This window comes from Eurypyga helias, unplaced genomic scaffold (assembly GCF_000690775.1).
Source record: "Eurypyga helias isolate BGI_N326 unplaced genomic scaffold, ASM69077v1 scaffold12415, whole genome shotgun sequence".
NCBI classification, from domain to species: domain Eukaryota; kingdom Metazoa; phylum Chordata; class Aves; order Eurypygiformes; family Eurypygidae; genus Eurypyga; species Eurypyga helias.
In genome coordinates, this window is record NW_010250825.1 from 1 (window position 1) to 16,084 (window position 16,084).

General features: G+C 45.7%; 1 protein-coding gene across 1 annotated transcript; it reads left to right on the top strand.

Annotated features, from left to right (window-relative positions):
- Nucleotides 1-156: 156 nt before the first annotated feature.
- Nucleotides 157-11,108, top strand: REST (RE1-silencing transcription factor). The gene is made up of 3 exons (XM_010151804.1): nucleotides 157-1,081; nucleotides 6,692-6,775; nucleotides 9,415-11,108. Exons 1-3 carry the CDS (start codon nucleotides 181-183, stop codon nucleotides 11,106-11,108), a joined length of 2,679 nt encoding a protein of 892 aa, XP_010150106.1. The 5' UTR covers nucleotides 157-180.
- Nucleotides 11,109-16,084: the final 4,976 nt, after the last annotated feature.

The window sequence follows — 16,084 nt, forward strand, 5'->3', positions numbered from 1 at the left end:
AACAGCCCTTTCGGGAGAGGAACGGGACCCTCCCCCCACCCCGGCCCCGGGTCACCCCGGGTTCTGCCTCCCAGGGCAGCGAAGAGGTTTCATTCCTGGTGTCACCTGGAGGCCTGCTTGGACAGCTCAGAGCAGAGGTGCTTACCGGGGTTCCTTTTCTCTACCAACAGAATTGCTGCCATGGCAACTCAAGTGCTGGGACAGTCTGGTGGGAACAGCCTCTTTCCTGGCAGTGCTAACATCGGTATGGCGTTGTCCAACGACATGTATGACTTACACGACCTCTCTAAAGCTGAGCTGGCAGCTCCTCAGCTCATTATGTTGGCAAATGTGGCCTTGACGGGAGAAGTTAATGGCAACTGCTGTGATTACCTGGTGGGAGAGGAGAGGCAAATGGCAGAACTGACAACGGTGGGGGACAGCAACTTCTCAGACAGCGATGGAGAGGGTATGGAAGATGCCCAGGCTGCAGAGAGCGATCGCGAGGCATCTGAAAACGCGGAATTAAGTTCTCTTGAAGTACCTGGTGTGGAAAGCCAGAGTCCAGCTGCTTGCGCCCCTCCTAAGACTCCCAGCGTGGATAAAGATGTCTCACTGGAAGCACCAGGTACTCCAGAAAGCACAGAGGACAAGTGTAAGAGCTTGAAGAGCAAGCCGTTTCGTTGTAAGCCTTGCCAGTACGAGGCAGAGTCTGAAGAGGAGTTTGTGCATCATATCAGGGTTCACAGCGCTAAGAAGTTCTTTGTGGAAGAAAACGCAGAAAAGCAAGCCCAGGTGAAGGAGTCTGATTCTTGCACTGCAGAAGAGGTGGATTTCTCTAAGGGCCCGATCCGTTGTGATCGCTGTGGCTATAACACTAACAGATACGATCACTATCTGGCTCACTTGAAGCACCACAACAAAGCAGGGGAAAATGAGAGAGTCTATAAGTGTACCATATGCACTTACACTACCGTCAGCGAATATCACTGGAAGAAACACTTAAGAAATCATTTTCCCAGGAAAGTGTATACCTGCTCACAGTGCTCCTATTTTTCAGACAGGAAGAACAATTATATTCAACATATTCGAACTCACACAGGTAAGTCTCTCATCTTTTTTGATTTAAGCGTGGTAAGAGTACTGGGAAACGGTGATGACCGAAGCAAGCCGAGGGTCCTCTATATGCAAAGTTTGTTCCATCCCAATAATGCTCTGTGGTCTCGTCTTGGTGCTGCCAGGTTGTAGCCTCATGGAAGTGTGGCTTTGGTTTGAGCTCCAGTCTGCAGTCCTAGAGGACTGAGAAAAATCTCTCGATGTCAGGGGCCCAAGAGGAGAGGAGGAGCACCTTGTTTATTATTTTTAAGCTAACTTTTTTGAAGCGGGCATGACACAGTGTGCCTGTAATGATTGTCAGGGTCAACAGCACGAAAGCCTGATGCACTTTAAGAACAAAACAAGCAGGTTGACAAAAGGTGCCTAAATCACATAGGTAGTTTTGAAAATGGTACGTTCAGGCCAAGCTGGAACTTGACTGAGCAATAATTACAGAGAAGAGCGAGCTGATACACATGCGAAGGAGCCCTCCAGTATCTACGAAGTCAGAAAAAGCACTGAGTAGTGTTCCCAGTGAGTGAATTCCTCTTAATGTGCAGGGGCCTGTTTTTTTCTGAGGTCTGACTGCAGCAGCCAGAAGCAGACACATGCTTCTGTTGGCCTGTAAGAAGCCCTCGGCACAGTCTCTGGCCTGATTTCCTGTCTTCTCCTAAGGTCGGTTGGTAGTCTCAAGGAAAAGCATGAGGCCCCTTTCCACTCTGGTTTATACCAAGTGGGATCGGAGGACCTTAGGTGTTGCTGCCCTCCTGGGAGCTGGGGCTGCAGGTGGTTGAGCAAACGCCTTGCCTTGTATCGGAGGGCCTCCCCAGCCTCTCCCATAGGGAAGAAGCCCACCCAAACTCCAGATTCCTTTCTAGCCCAAGGCCAGGAAAGGCAAGGGGATGTTGCAGACGCCTCCCCTCTTGGGGCAGCGAGGTACAGCTGTTTTGCCTCCCGATGATCCTGTCTGTGGCTGCGGGTCGGTTCATCCCTTCCCTGCATCTCTCAGCAGCTTAGCTTTCCACCTCGTCAAGCGTCTGAGAGGAGAGGGGAGGCTCGCTAACCACCTTCTGGTGTGCTGCCCTGCCTCGGTTCCTCTTTACTGCAGGCTGCATGGCTGAGCAAACCGCCGGGGAACGCCTCCTTTGAAGCGATGGTTTGTCACGGTGGCGGTGACATGAGTGGCTGGGAGGCCTGAGCTCAGTTGGTGGCAGCTGTCTGGAAGGGGAGGGCTGGGCTTGAGCTCAAGTGTGCACAAGTTCGTGTTGTCAGCAATGCTGGAGCGTCTGCTTTGACGGGGCTGCTGGGACCTTCAGGGAGCTGAGGTACATTCTTCACCATAGCCACGTGCTGTTGTTGAGAGGATCCCATCGGTTTGAAAATCAGTCCTGTCTAAACATTTTTCTTTCCTAAACAAGTAAAGATTATTCTGAGGTGTTAAGGAGACGGCGTGGTTTATCCTCCAGTTTGTTTTCTTTTCTTTGTGTGTATTGTGGGACATAACAGGTAAAACCAACCAAAAAATAGGAGAAAACTAAATAAATCATCCGGGGGACTCATGGCCAGATGTGAGCCCGTGCGGTGCCTTGTCTGTTTTACATCTGCATCAACGTTAAATTCATCCCTGCTTCTGCTTGCACATGACACTGGGTCCCCCCTCTGATCTCTGAAAGCTCTTGTCGAGTTTTACAGGAGCTAACCATGAAAGCATGTTTGCTGAGGAAGCACGTTTGCTGTTATCATGGCATTTGCCCAGTTTACCAGTGAACTCTATTAAAAAAAAATTTCAGCATGTTAAACAATGTAGGATGTTGTCCAGTTCCTCTTTCCTCTTTTGCAAATAGCGGTGCAATCAAGGCTTCTGATTCCTTGGTTTGCCATGTCTTTTCATTGATTAAACTGAAATGAGTGATTATGATTATGATTTCAGCATTTTTTAGTCTACCCTGGTAATAGTTGCTTTGCTACCTCTTACCTAAAGTTAAGATCTTTCAGCCAGTCCTCACTTGATAAAAATCTTTCAAATATGTTAGTAGGCTCATTTAGGAATGTGCCTTGTTTCCAGTAACACTGATTTTGTGGGGGAGAGTGTTAAAGCTAAAGGAAGAGTATTGAGAGAATGAATAAGCTCCTGGCAGGTGTATTTATACACCAGGCTAAAGGTTTCTGCTGGTATTAATGTGTAATCAATTGCTTAAAAAAAAAAGCCCAAAACAAAACCCGCAAACAAAACCACAACGCACAAAAAAACCCCCAAACCCAAACCTCCAACCAACAAACACCCCCTCCCCTAAAAAAAAACCCAACAAAAACCCCAGAAAAAACACTCACAGATATTTTACAGTCAAAACTATTTGCAGACTGTTAACATAACAGTACCAAATTTAATAAAAACTGTCTGAATAATACTAAATTGTTTTTTTGGAATATAGTTTTCATTTAGAACTGAATAAAAATATTTGTTGGAAAAAAAGATGAGCTGGATACATACATCCTGCATTTTCTTCCTATTGTATTGATTCGGAATATTAGGAAGAAAGCTGGAATTGTTTGTTTCTTTAGTTTCCTGATTGCTAAATAATTTTGGGTAGATACTTTTTTCTCCTATTTTTTGTATTTTACCTGCTCTTCTCTATGGAGGAAAATACCTTCTTGCGGATAATTGGATTTTGCTGGTTTTGGGCCATCTACTTCTCTGAAACACTGACCTGTACAGAGTGCAGTTTCACAGGGTCAAATGGGCTGCTGCTGCTGGAGGACAAAGGCACTACCCGTTTTCTCCCTGTATCCTGAGACTGGTTGACTCAGCCCACTAAAAAGTGAAATCCTCCTTTCTCTCCCCCAGGTTGGTTGTTCTGCTGGTCAGTGAACTGAATCGACTTACTAAGGACACACACAAATCTCAGAGCTCATGGCCAGGAGCAGGGAAGGGGGTTGCCTGCTAGTTCCTTGCGTGGGGGGAGAGATAGCTATCCTCGGCATGTCTGGGGACCATGGGGGCACAGGCAGAGGTTATCTGCTTGCATCCCTGTTGGAAAGCAGGTGTCCATGAACCTGCCCCGAGCTGGAAGATAGGGTGCAGCTTATGACAGTGCTTGCGTGGCAGGCTGCTGACAAATATGTGGGACCTTGCGCAGAGGGGGTGGCGGTTAAGGAGCCTGCAGAGGGTCATAAGCTTGTCATCTGGGAGAGTTACATCTGGAAAAGCCCGTCTGCTGCCTAGGAAGGAATGGCTGGAGATGTACTGGGCTGTCCCTTCCTTTGTTCGTGGGGCAGAAAGGACGCTTTGTGTCAGGGACAGATGTACCTGGACTCATTTGTGCTCATTAGATGTGTTAGACCACATTTTGACTTGATTTATGCCAGCAACTACCCACACTGCTGATCCTGGAACCGTACTATGTGCAAGACAGTGCAGCATTGTTCTTCTTTTCCATTTTATTTGTTAGAAGCAATTTCTAGAAAACGTAATTGAAAAATCATCTGCAGGGCTATATAAATAAGACATCTGCTTCAGGCAGTCCCCGTGTTCAGTAACTAGCTTTGGGCTGTCTTTTTTTTGGGTTTGGGTTTAGTTCTGGGGGGGTGTGTGTGGTTGGTTTTGGTTGTCATAGTGGATCTTTCATGCCTTCCACTGTGTTGGAAGTTTGATGGAAGCAGTTTCGTTTCAAGCAGATGGAACTTTTAATAGCATTGCAAGAAAAGCTTTATAAAGAGATGATCTTAAACCCTTTCACTGATGTCGGCCTGCATGTTCATTTGCACAGAGTCAAGTGTCTGCTTAAGCTTTTGCTAGGTTGGGGCTTTTTCTTTAAGTGTCTCGGAGAGGTTTATTTGGTGGCTTGTTTGCATATAACGAGCTTGTAAAATTGCAATAAAAGTCCTTTGAGGAATAGCATTTTATAAAACAGCCCTTACAGTGTAGTCAGGCATTCAATTCTCAAGTGGCAGTAACACATTTTAAATGAGTTGCATTCATCATACTTTACATCCAGTACATTTTGTTGCTGTGCCCTACGTAAAATACCTGAAAGAGAGCCTCTTCCACATTCCTAACGTTGTAGGTAACTTTAAAGATATGAAATTTCAGGTAATGGGAAGAAGACATGACTGAATATTCCAGGACCTTTGGCCACTTATTTTCAGATGGAAGGAGTCATTTAAAAGCAAAACCATTTCTTTATAACAAAAAGCCTACCCCTCCCTTGTACATGACTTAATCTTATTGTGTGTGCTGCACCAATCTCCTACCTTGTTTTAACTGGAAAGGAAGGGGGGTTACGGTTGTTAGGGTGAATTTACCTTAAAACTGCTGATGTAATCAAGAACGATAGTCTAAACGTTTCATGGGAGGAAGAAATGTGGGATTAGCCTGCGCTACAAAGACCGCTTCTACTGCTATTTTGGCAGAGGCCTGCAGTGGAGCCTCATGTCACATACTGGCAGATGAAGGTCTGTGCTGCTGCAGATAGAGTTACGCCTCTGAAAGGGAACAAATAGCCTGTATGCAGGGCTTTTGCTGACGCCTAGGTCTCAGTGATTTGGAGAGGACGTTGGTTGTATGCTTCAACTGATGTAGCAGAATGTTGTAGTGTAACTCTGACTATGGCTTGAATAATTATTACAACCCAGTAACTCACTTTTCCCTTCCCAGCTTTACTCCCCTCTCCTGTTGGGGGTAGCCACCCGGGACTAAAACGTGTTTTTACAACTTGCAGTGAAGACAAAGCAGCCTAGATCTCTCAGCTGTGTGAGCAGCTTGGGGCAAACACCCCCGGTGCTTATCTGGACCTGCCTAACATGTTAATTCTAAAACTGTCTGCCTTTATTTTGGGCTTGTCTTCACCTGAAAAGGATTTTCAGGTATCATTGTGCTGATAGCTACACAAGTCCCTGGTGGAGACCTAATTTATGACAGGTTAGTTTCCATTAGTTCTCCAGAAACAATAACTCTGCAGGCAGAGGGATTTGAGCCTTCAAAATAAATGTTGATGCTGCTCTTGTGCTTTTGCTTGCAGCATAGTTTGACTGAGCAGGGCATCATGCTTTTCCACGCTCCAATCTGATTTCACTGCCAATGAATCTTTGGGAGTAGAGACCCAGTCTCTGTCTGTGCTCGTGTTCTGGCAAATGCAGGTCCGTGCTGAATGGGGATGGTTGTTCCCCACCTTAATCCAAATTAGACATGGGGAGGTTTCAGGTAAGGTGTTAGGCGAAGCAAGAACATAACAAGTTTCTTACGGGGTCAGTGTCTTTTGTGCATCTTCTGAGTGCTGGGAGAAAATACTGTAGGAAAGTCAACTCTGGTGGCTTAGAGCTTCCTAAAGGTGGCTGCCCTCATCACCTTTTGCCTGAGGTTACTGTCTGACCCCTGACGGGCATGAGGATGTGCCTCGCTCATATTTTGCCCCTTCGCTACCCTTTTTCATAAAGCCTGACACGTTGCACAGGTCCTGGTCCAGCTGGAGCATATGCCCCTCACAGTGTCCCTTTGCTGAGAGATAATGGGCCCTTGCACACAACTCCGGGATCTTTGACCGCCTCGCATGTGGGGCTCGCTAACCGAGTTTGGGAGTCGGCTGTGTTTCTGTAACTGATTTGCTATTTGTTTTTGCAGGAGAACGACCCTATCAATGTGCTATGTGTCCTTATTCCAGCTCTCAGAAGACCCATTTAACCAGGCACATGCGCACCCACTCAGGTTGGTAAGGGGCGGCAGCAGCGTGACTCAGGAAAAGGGGGTGGTTCAGAGAATCGCGGTGTGGCTGAGGCTGGACCTCTGGAGAACATCTGGTTCAGGCCCCTTGCTCAAGCAGGGCCACTTAACTGCAGGCTGCCCTGTTCTGTGTGAGATGTCATCCCCTCCAGCATGGCCTGAGCTTTAGCTCCTGTTTTAGCAGGGAAGGTTGTCTTCAGCTGCTAAGGAAATGCTAAGAGCCATTAATAAAAGTGGTAACAGGGGAATATATCTTTTTCTTCCCCTTTCACTCTGCAAGATGTATTCTGAGATTCACAGGGCTGCCCTCGTAGTCCTAGTAATCTAGTAGCAAGCATTGTGATGATACAGGAGCAGATTCTTGTCTTCTGCCTGCTGCCATAACTCTAGTCAAATCAATGAACCTGTGAGAGTCCCCCCTGTGATGTATGCGATCTCATCTCATCCAGGGGTTATGAGGGAAACCTTAGCTTTTGCTTAGTATTACAGAAGGATGCAAAATAGTGTCTGCTTGTGTCAAGGAGACACAGGAGAAAAGAGCAAACTCAGCAGCAGCTTTAAAATGATATGCCAGTATTTTGGTTTGAGAATTTTGTGAATTAAACCTTGCGCTTTCAGGAACAAAAATAATTTTTGGCTGAATCTCTGGGCTAAATGCAAGTTGTTTTTGCAATTTGGTCAATACTGAGCCTGGAAACCATTTCATGAACATCTTATTCTCCCCTTGTCTGTGCAAAGAAGTCTCAAATCCAGAGGAGAGGAGGAGTGGGATCTGCCCTTGGCCCTTGACTCAAAGGTCTGGGAGGGAGGGCGTGGGACTGCACATGGGACTTTAGCTATCAGGGGTGTTTATTAATAGCTCTCGTAAGGTCTATTGCATGTCTTGCCACATTGCCCAGACAGCTGGACCTTTTCTGTGGCAGTTTCTGGACTCCTGCAGGTCACAGGCTGGCCTTTTATGGCAAACTGGTGCTGGAGCTTTCTTCAGATGTCAGACAGGGAACAGTGGTTTAGAGCTTACTTCACAGCTGTATTCTTAGCCATCTTGGTACATGTCCTTTCCACCTGAGCAAAAATACCCCCCTGGATTTAGCAGAGGTGATGGACACAAACTCTTCATATACAACCTGTGAGTTACCCTGTTGGGTTGCCTCTGAACGCTCTGTGCACATCGAACAGCGTGTACATGTGTACGTAGGAGAGAGGCTGTTCTGGTCCTCACCCTGTGTAACGTGGAACTGTTCCTTGAAGTGTAGGCAATGGAAGTCCATACTTGGGAGAAGGACGAGCAGCGAGGCACATGAAGCTTTAACTTGTGGAAAAAGTCACAAGGAATTGTGGAGGGCAGGAAGGAAGATAGGCTGAAGATGATAGGGAATCAACACAACCCTTCTTTAAATAATGAGATGCTGCAGGCAGACGTGAGATGATCTAGGCTCTTAAACAAGTGTCCCCATCCTGCCTGCCAGAGAGGCAGCACAGCCTTTTGCAGAGGTTGCAGATCAGCCGTGCAGCTAGGACACCGACAGACACTAGTCACAGTGACTTCGTCTTCGCCGCAGGCCGCTCTGGCCCCCCGAGTCGTACTGCAGAGATGCAACATGAGTGCGGGCAGTGTCGGGGCAGCGGGTCGCAGCGGTGGGAGAAACACTATTGTACCGTGACCAGAAGGGGCTGGAGTGGGTTTTCCACGTACTTAGGAAGTGGCGTGCATTAGTTTTGCAGGTCAGTTTTGAGAAGCTGGTTCTGAGATCAGGAGCATCCCAAATTCCTCAGCTGAATTTGCACATGCACAGATGTTCTCAAAGTATTTCTGTACTTGAGTTGTTGGGCTACAAGTGTTTTTCCTGTTTGCTTTGATGTGTAAATGGAAAGCCGCCTCTGCTGCAGCGGCATGTACTAAGGAGCATTTCAGGAACGCTTCTGCAAGAGTCACTGCAAAACTGTAAATCCAGATTTCAGTAGTAACATGATGCCTTTGGACTGCATGTGGTTGGCTTGCCAAGGGTAGCCTGCAGCCAGTACGTCCCGTGTTCTGAGACACCGTAACAGTGAACTGAATTATCAGAGGTAAAGATCATCCGAGCAGTGTGTCCCTTTCACGTGCTTAGGGTTTTGCTAGCTGCTTTTCCCCGTTTCCTTTTCAATGCAAACATGAAGTATGCTAAATCTGTGTAAAGCTGGACTTTTTTTGAAACGTTTGTGTGAAACTGGTATTCATCAAATGTTACATTTCCATTTTTCTACAATGCATTCAATGGAGCAGTTGGGTATGGATTCCATTTGCTAATATTTCTGTAGAGAGATCTCTGACGGTATGTATGCGTAGCCAGAACCTGTGACGTTGTTACTGCTTGTTTGATTTTTGGATCCCCTTCCTCCCAACCCCTGCCCCTTCTCTCTATTTTTTTGTATTTTGTTCTTGGTGTCTTGTGAATGTGTCTGTGACTTGTGGATTTCTTATGTTGACTTTACTTAATTTTAAAGGCGCATGGATATTTATTTTCTTTTTCCTTTTTGAGTTTCATATTTCCGTATCTGTATTAGTGGGACATGATTCCCCCCCACCCCCACCCACTGTGCTTAATAATCACCATCATTCCCTTCCGCCCTTCCTTCCTTAGGTGAGAAGCCATTCAAATGTGATCAGTGCAGCTATGTGGCCTCAAACCAGCATGAAGTAACTCGTCACGCGAGGCAGGTTCACAACGGGCCGAAGCCTCTGACTTGCCCGCACTGTGACTACAAAACGGCTGACCGCAGCAATTTCAAAAAGCACGTTGAGCTCCACGTCAATCCGCGCCAGTTTCTCTGTCCTGTTTGTGATTATGCAGCGTCTAAAAAATGTAACCTGCAGTATCACATCAAATCCAGGCATCCTGATTGTTCTGACATCACCATGGATGTTTCGAAGGTGAAGCTACGGACTAAAAAGAGCGAAGCTGACTTTTCTGAAAGCACTAATGACAAAGCAGAGAAGGACCAAACAAAAGGGGATTCAGCTGCAAAGAAAACGGAGAAAATTGTGCAAGTGGAGAAAAAAGACAGTTCAGCAAAGGAAAGGAAGCCAACGAGCAGTGTTTCTGCGGGCCAGGTGACAACCAGAAGTCGGAAATCAGCTTCAGAAAACAAGGTGGTAGATATTAAAACTGAGAAAAATGCTGACAGAACATGTAAAACAAAGAAGATCAAAAGAAAGGCAGAGGCTGAAGTAGCTTCCTCAAAGCAAGAGCCTGCAAATGATACCTCAGCAGTAACGAAAAAGAAAAAGAAAGCGGAAACTAAACCCAGAGACTGCCAGGAAGCTCAGAAGAGTGACGTTGTACCAGAGGAGGAGCCTAAAAAGCAAAATCCTTGCCTCAAGAAAAACAGAAAGAAGAAAGCTGTGAAAAATAAGCACAGTAAGAAAAACAGTAAACTCGATCAGGAGAAAATCGAGGACGAGGAGATGCCAGATGAGTGTCCTAACGCCGAAGAGGAAGGATGCGTGAAGCCTGACACTGCGGGCAGCGACCAGGAGGAGCAAGATCCCACCGACAGGGTGGCATTAAACAATGACGGTGGCCACGCTCTCAAGAAAGAGAGCACCGATCCCAAAGGAAGCTGCATTCCAGACCCAGGGCAGCTTGACCTGCCAGCTGGGGATGAAAACAGGGAAGCTGAGGCAGAGGACCAGGAAATGCCAGCTGCAGCAGCAGGAAAGAGCGAAGACGCTGTTGGTGAAAAAGAGGAGAGAAAGGTGGACCAAGGGGAAGACGCTTGCTCTGAGGAATCTTCCCGTGCAGTGTCTTCTGAAAAAAGCTTGGATGTGCCCATGGATGTGGTACCAGATGTGGTGCCCGAGAAGGAGCTGGAGGAAACCTGTGTGGCAGAAACTGTGAGTAACTCAGACCCAACGGACCTGACTAAGACATGCCTTCCAGCAACAGAGCCAACAAGAGATGCTGTGCCGACACCCGTGCCCCCAGAGGGGTGTGCGCAAAGCCCTAAGGTGTCTCTGGCCTTATCGTCTTCAGCAGTGACTGAATCTCAGGAAATGGATGAGGATGAGGGCATCCACAGCCACGAAGGCAGTGACATAAGTGACAACATATCGGAAGGAAGCGATGACTCGGGGTTAAATGGCACTCGCTCCGTACAAGAGGAAACAAGTCCAAAGACGTCACAAGGAGCTGCAGACACCACTGTGGCCAGGGAGAACTATGTGTGCATTTTTTGTGACCGCTCATTTACGAAGGAAGGTGAATACAGCAAGCACCTCAATCGCCACTTAGTCAACGTGTATTACCTTGAGAAGGCAACAAAAGGGCAGGAGTAGACACAGCTGTGGTCTGGGGGAATCTTCTTCTTTTGTAAGATCTTATACAGCTTATGTACAGATATTGTAGATTTATTTCTTTTTTTTAAGCATGGTTGGCTTTAGTGTCTGCATTGGTTTGTGTTTTGGTGGGGTTTGGTTTGGTTTTTTTTTTAAGTTGAAAATATTTTTTGGACAACTTTTTGTGTAACGGTGAACTCATTAACTGTTGGATCTCTTCATTAGAGAAGGCAGATAGGATGTATGAGGCTGTGTCCTTTAAAGTTAGTGTAAGCTTCTCGTCTATTAGCTTATGCAATTCTATACATTGAGGTTTAGGAAGAAGACTGTAGCTACCAATACAGATGCCGGATATTTATAGAGCCGTTGGCATTAGTTGCTTTTTGTTCTAGCAGCCAACTCTTGTTCTCTCTCCTTTCTTCCCTTCCCCCTTTTTTTTTTGTTAGTTCTTTGTCTTGATGTTCGAAGTGTTAAACTACTTGATGTTTTTTTCTACCAGGAAGATAGCTTCTATTACGTAAAAGAGCACTTTGTAAAACAAATCGAAGTTGGCTAGTGATGAACATACCTGTTTAAGATAATTATAATTGTGAACATACATTTCAGATCCCCTAAGCGTGAATGGTGAGCCAAAATTTGGGAGTAGTCCTTCCAACTTTTGATTGGAGAACCTCTGTCTTGATTAGTATCTTAATGACTGTGATACATAATTGGCTTTGTTGTGGGGGAGCAACTTTGTTATTTTTAATTTCTGCCTTTTTTTTTTAATTGTGCTTTAAGGGCTTAAAATATTGCACATTGTTTTTGATTTTTACCTATGCAGTTTAATCCTTTAGGAATAGCGCTTGTGCAGTACCTGTACACTTTATATATGCATGTTTGGTTTCGTTTGTGTAAGGTTGTTTTAATTTGGAAACGTTCAGATTCGTTGCTTACCATGGGACGCTTTTCCTGTGGCAGTTTTCTGTGATGCTATTTACTGCAGATGTTTGTCTTTTCCTGGGTTGTTATTAGTTGTGCATGAAGTTGCTGAAATTAAGAAGTGCTTGGCTATATATATTTTGACTGGCTTTAAAATCATGTCGTTCTTGAGCAAAAGGATACCAATGCAATTTCAAAACACTATTTTGTAGGATTTTTTTTTTTTTAAATAATCTTGGAAATGCCACTTCTGATATTTTGAATATATATACAGAGTAATAAATTCTATTTTATAATTTGGGATCACCAGACGGGAAAATACTTGCTCTCAATGGAAATTGTCTGCAGATTCTGCAAGTCCAGATGATTATTATTTCTCTTTTCGTCCCCTTTTCATTTCTGTGGTGAACAGCAGTCCAACTTCATGAGCTTAAAAAACAAAAGAAAGACTAGCACCGATAGAAGTGTGGTTCATCAAAATCTAAAATCTCACACACCAAAAAAATAAATGTAAATCAGCTGGTAAGCAACAAACCTGGCATTAAAAACTCTAGGAATTCCTGCTCCTTCTTCATTCAAGTTGCGTTTAATAAAAATCATCCTGCTCCCATGCCGAGAGAAACATATAAATGATCAGGTCATCATCTCAGGTCTCCACGTCATACCAGGATTTTTTAATTTTAAGCAGATTTAATTTCTGGCACACACAAAACTGCTCGTAGCCAACCAGTGGCAAGATGTAAACAAAATGCAAGCCAACAGGGAAAAAGAAAAACCCTCCAGTCCCATCTGTGAACTCTCCTGACTGCCATTAGCTGCTCTTTCAGTGGGAGCAGTTGGGGGCAGCCGTGCTGGTTGTCGGCTCCGCAGGAGCAAATTTGGAGGGAGGTGCCGTCTGGAGAGCGGCGTCGAGCTCGGACATTATTTGCCAGAGCACTTGACAGCAAATACTCTCGATGTAAGCTCCGGAATAAACCCTGTTCTCTGCGTGTCCCCACGTCATCCTCCCCTCCAAACAAACCCACCGCCTTGAATGAATAGAGAGCAACCATGCTACATTGCTTCTTCTTCTGGGAGAGATTGGTAGTAGGAGGCCAAAGATTTGAGAGGGAAGGCATCCCTCGTGGCAGAAATAAGTTGTATAGTGAGTTTTTGTTTGCTTAGATAGTGTTTGATCCTTACCTTGGCTGCGACAATCATTGTCAACTGAAGATCAAGTTGCAACTATATTTATGTTAAATGTTAAGAAAATAAACCTAGTTGAACTGTTTTCCTAAACAACCAGTTTAGTCCTAGATGGTTTGGGTTTTTTTTTTTCATTTCATAATAGTGTTTCCTTTATATATATAAATGTTGCCACCGTTTGTGAGCAATGTGAGCAGATGCTGGGAATTCCAGTACTGTGTAGAGGTTTTATAGCTCCCTTCATATCCTTGCAGAGAGCCTTTGCTGTCCTGTGAGTGACTTCAAGGACGTTAGCTGGGTTCACATAAACTTGTGGACTGGCCTGTTGATTTTTCTGGTTTGTTTCTAAATGAAAACAATGGTATTGACTGACTTTAAAACTCTCTCTGTGAGATAAGAACAAAGATGTGGTTCTCTGGGATACCCTGCTGCATGTTTCTGGGAAGTAGTCAAGGTTTCAGTGCTTGGATCTGACAAGGCCTCTCTGAAGAAGGCTCTTGTTCGGCAGTGTTTCTTACCGCAAGATTAGAAACTGAAAATAGGATAGTAACGTTTTGAGGAGAAAAAAAGTTGATTCTTTCTGTCTGAGACCTGTCAACAATGGGTCTGAATTACCTGTTGTTGGTGCAGAACTGTGTTGGAATTCTGTGCTTGGTTAAGACCAAGGTTTGGGATTATGTTACGGTAAAGCAGCAAGGATGTAATGCATTGTGTGTACCTAGGATTGAGTATTTTGGGGGGGTGGGGGGTGGGGAGTGCGGGTCAGGTAACCCACCATGTATGGTGGTCTTGTGTTGCTGTATCTCCCTTTAAACAATGCCTTTTTTTTTTCTCTCTCTCTCTCTTTCTCAATATTGTTAAATTATTTTGTGTCGGTGTTGCCAGCGCTAGCGTTTTTGTGTTTCTTGGCAATAACACCCGTACGGCTGTTCAGCCTGCGGTGTGCGACTGGAAGGGTTAGCACCACGATGCCCCTGCGCTGCCAGCCCTTGGCTGAGCAACGTTGCGCTTGGGGCTCTCGCTGCGTGGATCCACACGCTCAAAGTCACTGCCCCGAGAAACGTTCTAGGAGCGGGTAGCTAGGCATTAATAATCTGCGGGATTGCAATTGCCGTTTCTGGATTTTGAGGATCTAGGCTGGAACTTTAGTCGTTTCAAGAAGGATGTTTAACAACTGACAGGCCAGTTGAGATATGGTAACGTCGTTGATTTCAACAGATTTAATGTAGCTGAAAGGTATTAAATTCAAGAGTTTTCTTGAATGTCAGTTGTGTAGATGTGCGGCATGCATACCATATTAACAGGATCCAGATAGCTAATGGGACTGGTTTATGTGTACATATATTTTCCCCCTTCTAAAATTACACTAGCTAACAAACTTTTGTAAGCTGGCATGGAAACATGTTTATGATGTTTAGTTGCACCATGTTTGTTGCTTTTACAGTGCAATACTTGTATTCTCTGAATTAAACCAAAGGTTTTGTTGTTGTTGTTTTTTTTTTCATGCTCTCTCTACTGTAGTGCATGACAGTCTTTTCTACATTTGTAATAGGTGTAAAACGAGCCAGATCATACATCCTGTTTTTACCTAAAACATGTATAAGAAATCTTCTATCCAAAATGTAGTATAAAGTTAAACTAAATTGCATTATATTAACCCTTTCAAGTGTATTTTCCTAAGCATAGTTATGATTAAATAAACTTTATTAAGGAACTTGCAGCTTCTATCTCCCGTTTACTGATGGCAGGAGTAGTGCGAGCACCTCGAGCCAGCTCGGCCCGTGGAGCCAGCACGTAGATGCCACGCGTGTGCGCGCACAGACGGCTGCCGATGGGGAAAACTGGTGCCAGAAATATGTTCTTTTTTCCATTTCAGCGTACTGTTCTTGTTTTCCTGCCCAGCCCAGTGAGGCCAGGGCACAAGTTGGGAGATGCACGCAGACATACAGGGGTCCAGCTTAGCGCTGGCCTGTTTGTGACGGCCGCACAGTCCCGATGGGCCACCTGAGAAGAAATGCAGCTTGATGGAAGATGTGGATTCTGAGTTTGAGTTTCAGAGGTAATGCAGGCAGCAGTTCCTCCCGCATTCCGAAAGGGTCTCTGGTGCTGTCTCATTTGGGGAATTAACGTTAGATTTACAAAAGTGAGGCCACCCATCATCCCTGTGGCTAATGCTGTCTGGATATTGAAAAGGTCTTGAGGGCTGTGGAGCCCGGTAGGACCGGGAGGAGTGAGTTCTCATCTGGCTTCCAGCCTGGTCCATTTTGAAAACCCAAGCTGATGATAACCTGCCTTCTGGGCCTTTGTCATTCTTGCCTCCTACAAATGCCAAACAATTCCTATTTGCCAAGGGATCAAGGCAAATGAGATTTGATGAACTTGCGGGGATAGTTATATATGCAGCTGTTGCAGCTTTGAACAACTTGGGACGGTCCTAGAAGCATAAGAAGTGGGCTTTTGTCTTCTCTGATTGTTTCCTCGTGAACAGTGTCCCCTCCGAGCCATCTTGGCCCGTCGGCGGGAGTCGGGGTTGCTGAGCCGTGCAGTTGGTAGCCAGGTAGCAAAGAGCAGACGGCACTGCTACCATGGGACACAGCCTGGTGGGCTGCAGGATGGCAGGGGCCATCATTACCCAGGTAAGGGGCAGGTTCTGGTTTGCACCCCTCCAGGCCTTGCAGATGGTGTGTGTGCCGTTTATGGTCAAGCTGGCGTAGGGACAGGGAGCACGAGTGGTACCGAGCCTGCCCGCCGGCTGCAAGGGAGATGCCCTGGGAGTGCAGCATGATGGAGCAGGCCCTGCCCTTTGTACCACCAGCACACGCTGCCCCCACCCCCAGGAAGGTGTTGGAGACAAGCCAGCTGAAAGAAGA

Coding starts and splice junctions, on each gene's coding strand:
- REST (XM_010151804.1), top strand. CDS start 181: ATGGCAACTCAAGTGCTGGGACAGTCTGGTGGGAACAGCCTCTTTCCT. Junction 1,082..6,691: donor ACATATTCGAACTCACACAG/GTAAGTCTCTCA, acceptor TTGTTTTTGCAG/GAGAACGACCCTATCAATGT. Junction 6,776..9,414: donor GCACATGCGCACCCACTCAG/GTTGGTAAGGGG, acceptor TTCCTTCCTTAG/GTGAGAAGCCATTCAAATGT.